The 5,747-nt window shown below is 37.4% G+C and overlaps 1 protein-coding gene and 1 long non-coding RNA gene across 2 annotated transcripts; one reads left to right on the top strand and one right to left on the bottom strand.

Annotated features, from left to right (window-relative positions):
- The first annotated feature begins 271 nt into the window (after nt 1–271).
- LOC142491958 (uncharacterized) lies at nt 272–3,750 on the top strand. The gene is made up of 4 exons (XR_012800614.1): nt 272–596; nt 1,636–1,691; nt 3,122–3,292; nt 3,438–3,750. It is a non-coding gene; the product is annotated as an uncharacterized LOC142491958 (long non-coding RNA).
- On the bottom strand, nt 2,600–4,098 carry LOC142491957 (uncharacterized). The gene is made up of 2 exons (XM_075594740.1): nt 4,025–4,098; nt 2,600–3,661 (listed from the first exon to the last, which is right to left on the bottom strand). The coding sequence occupies exons 1-2, from the start codon at nt 4,071–4,073 to the stop codon at nt 2,610–2,612; spliced, it is 1,101 nt and encodes a 366-aa protein (XP_075450855.1). The 5' UTR covers nt 4,074–4,098; the 3' UTR covers nt 2,600–2,609.
- Nucleotides 4,099–5,747: the final 1,649 nt, after the last annotated feature.

Raw genomic sequence — 5,747 nt, 5'->3', positions numbered from 1 at the left:
CGTTACTATAACAAAACATGACAGCCAATAGGCTTTGAGGCGCGCACGTCGCTTGGGGGCGGGACTTACATCACTAATCCTTTTTAAGGACGCCTTGGCCCATGACAAGGGTCCCACGTCATACGTGGTGGACCCGGTTTTCAATGTTGTAGATGTTGCATGATAACAAAACAGGTATGTGTTAGAGTAATGGTAAAATGTTGCTAATATGTTTAAAGGGATAGGAAAGTACGTATATTTATTCCGTCAGCAATGTGTACTACTCTTTCAGGTCCTACTATATTGTATTAGGAAACAATTTGTTTGTGATCGCTACATGTTATGCAGTCTGCAATGTTACGCTGTATCCACGCATTGAAAGTGAAAATGGTGGTTACAAAAAAAAAAAAATTTAAACGCAGAGTCAACGCATAACGATTGTTATATTTACCATTCTTCTAGAATTAACTCTTCGCCTGGCTGCAACTGGTCGCTCCAGAAATGCAAGCCATTTTCATCCACGCTTAACCCAACCGCTGAATCCAGTATGGCACATATCTCCTCCAGGATGCGCTCATAGGAATCGCCACTGCTTTCTTCAAATAATTGGTCGGGAGGTAGGTTCATTTCTTCCGGTTCCCATTCCAATGCAATTTCAGCTGAAAGGCTTGGTACATAATCATAGTACTTTTGTTCTTGTACAATGTGGGTTTCAGGAATGGAGGCTGCAGATATTGCAGCACGTATCGATTCAAACGGATCAGTAGTAGCGGATACATTGCTATTGCCATTAGGAATAAATATGCCTTTCACGACAATATAAGTGCCGTCTTTCAGGAGAAATTGTTTTTCCGGGGCAATCTTCCAGAAACCATAGGTGTGTTGTAGCTTATCCTGGTCACGTTCAAAAAAGTCATTACTTGATAAAGTGAATCTTATTGAGGAATTAAAATTCCGTGCATGCTTACGGTCTTGGTAATAAGGATATTTTGCTCGAATGAAATCATCGATTTGGCGTGTGCTTGCTTTCTGTCCGCGACTGTTCAAGATGGCTTCACAGATCATGTACTTATACCCTAAAAGGGGATTAATATTGTTAACGAATTCATCAGCCATGTCTGAGTAGCACAAAAGCTGTGTGCAGGTCTGTGTTATTTGCTCATCAAAATGAATGTGCTGAATGGCTAACAAACTCCTGTTTTTCCTTGTCAAGGTCAACAAAAGTAACTACTTTGACTCCTTATTTCAAACGCCAATTGGATTTGTTTGTCTAATTGGGTTAACAGTTGTGGTTCGTGATATGGGACTGTGGGAGAAACATTTCTCATTCTTTTATCTCGTTTGTGAAAAACATCCCTAGACTGTGAATGCGTTCACATAGTGTTTTTTTGAAAACTAACAAAGACCAGTGTGTGAAAATATTTCTTAGCCAGGCATATCAGTAAAAACACACCTGCAAAAAGAAATGTTTTTTCCCCGCTTACATTTCTGTGTGTATGTGAAAGTCTGGTTAACTCCCTGTCTGCATGAGTTTAAATACGTGTGTATATATATATATATATATATATATATATATATATATATATATATAAATATATCTCTTATAAAAATATATATATATTTATATATAATATTTTATTTTTTTTTATATTGCAGGAGTACACACAACATTGATGGCATTAAGTATACCTTGTATGAAACCTATTTAAATGGTGAGAAACATGATTGAATTAAGTAATAAACATTTGTTTAAGCACAATACTGTTAGAGTCTCATACTTAGGATATTTCTCAAACATTAGGCCTGTATTATTAAAATAGTGTTTTCACAAGGAAGCATGAAGTGTATTAGTTTGTGTATACCAGTTTATATAGTACTATATATATATATATATATATATATATATATATATATATATATATATATATACACATATATACATATATATATACACATATATACATATATATATACACATATATACATATATATATACACATATATACATATATATATATACATATATACATATATATATACACATATATACATATATATATACACATATACATATATATATATACACACTCTCACACTCACACTCACACTCACTCAGTGTGTGTGTGTGTGTGTGTGTGTGTGTGTGTGTGTATATATATTATTATACATTCTGAGATGTTATAGAAACGAACACACAACTGATTAAAGGACAAAATTACAATGGCCAAGCAAGGCAAAGGTAAGTAATAATTTACACATAATCCTGCTGTACACGTACAAGAAAGATGTTTGCACTTACTTAGGTGTTTTAATAATTGCATGTGACTAATATGCATATGCAATTCTTACATCAATTAACACACCCAAATGCAATGTTTTGCTGCAAAGTCAATGGCAGCTTCTCTAAACTTAGCAACTGGCTCCTGGTGGACCATTACTGAACAGACGATTACAACATAAATATTTATAACACAATTAATTATGAGTGTTAACATTTCCAAAACTTCACGTGTACAAGAACATAGTTGAAAGTTTGGAAACAACACAGTCTTCAGCATACATACAATAGTAATTAGATAATCTGAAGTCAACAAAACAAGGCCAAAGACATATTTTCTGAATTATAACATTTATTTTTTTTGTTCCTTTTGCGAGCGAGTAACAGGCCTGCTTGTTGTCTCTTGAATTTTCCTTTTTCTTTTGCCACCAACTTTAGGCACAACAGAGCCACTTTGAGTGGCCTCTGGCACTTCACGGGCAGGGCTTGTGGCCAGTGACTGTTCACCTACGGGGCTTGTGGCCAGTGACTCACCTACAGGGCTTGTGGCCAGTGACTCACCTACAGGGCTTTTGGGCAGTGATTCACCTACAGGGCTTTTGGGCAGCGATTCACCTACAGGGCTTTTGGGCAGCGATTCACCTACAGGGCTTTTGGGCAGCGACTCACCTACAGGGCTTTTGGGCAGCGATTCACCTACAGGGCTTTTGGGCAGCGACTCACCTACAGGGCTTTTGGGTAGTGACTGTTCACGGACAGGGCTTGTGCCCAGTGACACATGTGAGCAAGTTGGTAGACACTGCACAAGTGATGGTTGGTCTGTTTCATGTGTGTCTTGTTTTGTTTTTGTCGCCTCCTTTGTAGGTGTCTGCTGCTGAATTTGTACAGATGGCAGCGGTAGGATGTCATCAGGAACCTGCACAGCAATGTCTGCTACTTGACCGGTAACATTTGGGCCTGGTGAATGAATATCAGATGAATGTGGTGAAAACTGACCTGCATGAACAGATCCTGGCTGGGAGGTGTTGAATTGTGGTACATTAGTCATTCTCCAGTAATTAGCTTGTGTTTGCTGAACAACTAATGCTTCGAATGAGGTGTTGATTTTTTGCAACTGTTTAGGCACTTCAATGAAGACTCTGTGGAGATGTGCCAATTGTGATACTGTTTCTTCCTGCAGTCCAATCATCCTTTCCAGCACTGTCATCATGTCTGAATGGCGACGATTTTCTGCGTCCACTATTTTTCCCTCTGAAGCTACAATTGCATCGTATGTGGAAGTTGATGGACGATTTGGCGGTACAACAGTTTCTATTGGCACCTCTTCATGGTCACATGATTGTATTTCAGTCTCTTCTGTGGCGTCATCCTCATCATACTCATCATCCTCATCACCATGATGTTCTAAAAAGAAATGTACACATTATTAAATGGCATGTTAATGTATGCTGTGTTACTATGTAATTGTACTGTGTCCTAAGTAACACCTAACATGTTAGCATACGTTTTATAACCTCATTAAAAACTACCTTGACTTACGAATAATGTTTGGACTCAGTATGAAATATGAATGAATGAAAAGTTGCTCTAAACTCAGAAGTCCTACATGATAATTAACATCACTAACACAATACATGTTGCCTTACACTTAATTTTCACTGACACTAAGTAATCCTATTTAAAGAAGATGTGCAAAACAAATAATGCACATGACAACATAACATATAGAAGAGCACATATTATATGGCCAGCAAATGATACACTCACCTTCTAGTAGTGTTGAGCTGGCTGACCCAGGTGAAGACACTTGTTCCATCTCAGGTGACACATGTCCTCCAGGGGCAACTATATATAACAATAACATAAGTTTTACATTTACATGTGTAAATATTGAACAAACACTTATTGTATGTTCTGTATTTATGATTAACTAACAACATCAGTTCCTTAACCGAAAATGTGTCTGAAAGTGAACATAAATAGTTGTAATAACACTGTACATGCCTGTGTACTTAGAATTTTTGAGTTCCCTAACATACAACATACTATGTTTCTGCAGTAATGCGTGAGGATAAATAGATTAAATGAGTACATAAAAATCATATGTTGTGTAGTGATATCAGTATCATAATGTACATAACTATCATGAGATGACCATTCACAATGGTTATCATGAAGGTGGTCATATTGCAAAAAGTGTTGTTTTTGGTAGAGGATATGTGTGGTACATTAATCGAAGATGTGGCACACCTGAATGTGGCTGTGACTCAACAAGACAACACATGCAGTGTGTGATAATGTGTCTTTCATAGTAGTTCAACTATAGATATGAGTGAACTAATGTGTGACGTACGCTTTGATAAGTAATGAGTTGTTGGGGCATTTAGTAGCTAGAGTTAAGCTTTCAAATGAGTGTGATTAACTTCAGTTGTGCTATTCATGTTGTAAGAAAGGTATTCCCTTCCCCAAAAAGCCTAATCAGCCACACCTTTCAATGACTTGAAACAGGTGCAAATGGTGTGAACTAAGTTGACCGTGAAATGAGGCTGTAATTAGTGTGTGTGCTGAACCCCACCCCCTCTGTTGAAGTGTATGCTGTGATGAGATATTAATTGCAGCTGCTTTAACACAATGGTAGATGAGCTAAGTAGTCATCTGCAGTGTTTAAGTTATGAAAACAATGACATAACATATGATACGTGTGCCTCATTATGCTGTCTGTATATGACATAAAGCAAAAATGGACCTTTTCATAAGCAACTATAGATGTGTTAGTGCCAGTGATGTTTGTAGGCCGTTACATGCAATTTCTTTGATGCATGCTTAAAATAGGCAGTAATGTCATGTTTGTCGGAGTAAAATCAATAAAATACACAATAATATGATACATATTTCTGTTCTGTACCTGTAGCTACTAATAATTTCTCATGAACATGTGTTACACATGTGTACTACCCTGTTGTTCCCCATCTTCGCCCACCATCAATTGCTTCCACTGCAGCTATGCATTTTGGGAATTCACATGTAAATGAGCACGCAATGGCACGTGCTATATTAGTTACTGCTTTTAGTAGGACTACTACATATATGTCTATTTTGAGATATATATATATACAGAATCAGACATATACATATATAGATGCAGGTATGCTTATATTGTGAAGACAGTATAAAAAGCAGTGTAAATATGCAAAATAACTGTAAGCAACGACACGCCTAGTACAGTAATATTTATCACCTGCTGGAAATTGTGACGGATAAATTCCAATGTCACGGTCACCAGCCAAGCCTTCCACGACAACGGTAAGTAATTTTGGCCGAAGCAGCTCCTCCAATGGAGTCAATATGAGACGTTGTGGTGTGGGCCCACCTCCAGTGCCAGTAGCATGCACGCGTTGGTCTTGTATTTTCTTTTTCAATTTGGACCTAATATCATCAAATCTTTTCCGACAATGATACTTGTCCCTGACACTATTCCCACAGGCATTGA

This window comes from Ascaphus truei, chromosome 4 (genome assembly GCF_040206685.1).
Source record: "Ascaphus truei isolate aAscTru1 chromosome 4, aAscTru1.hap1, whole genome shotgun sequence".
In the NCBI taxonomy this organism is placed as follows: Eukaryota; Metazoa; Chordata; class Amphibia; order Anura; family Ascaphidae; genus Ascaphus; species Ascaphus truei.
The sequence above is the reverse complement of the archived record's forward strand: the minus strand, read 5'-3'. Positions and strand labels throughout refer to the sequence as shown.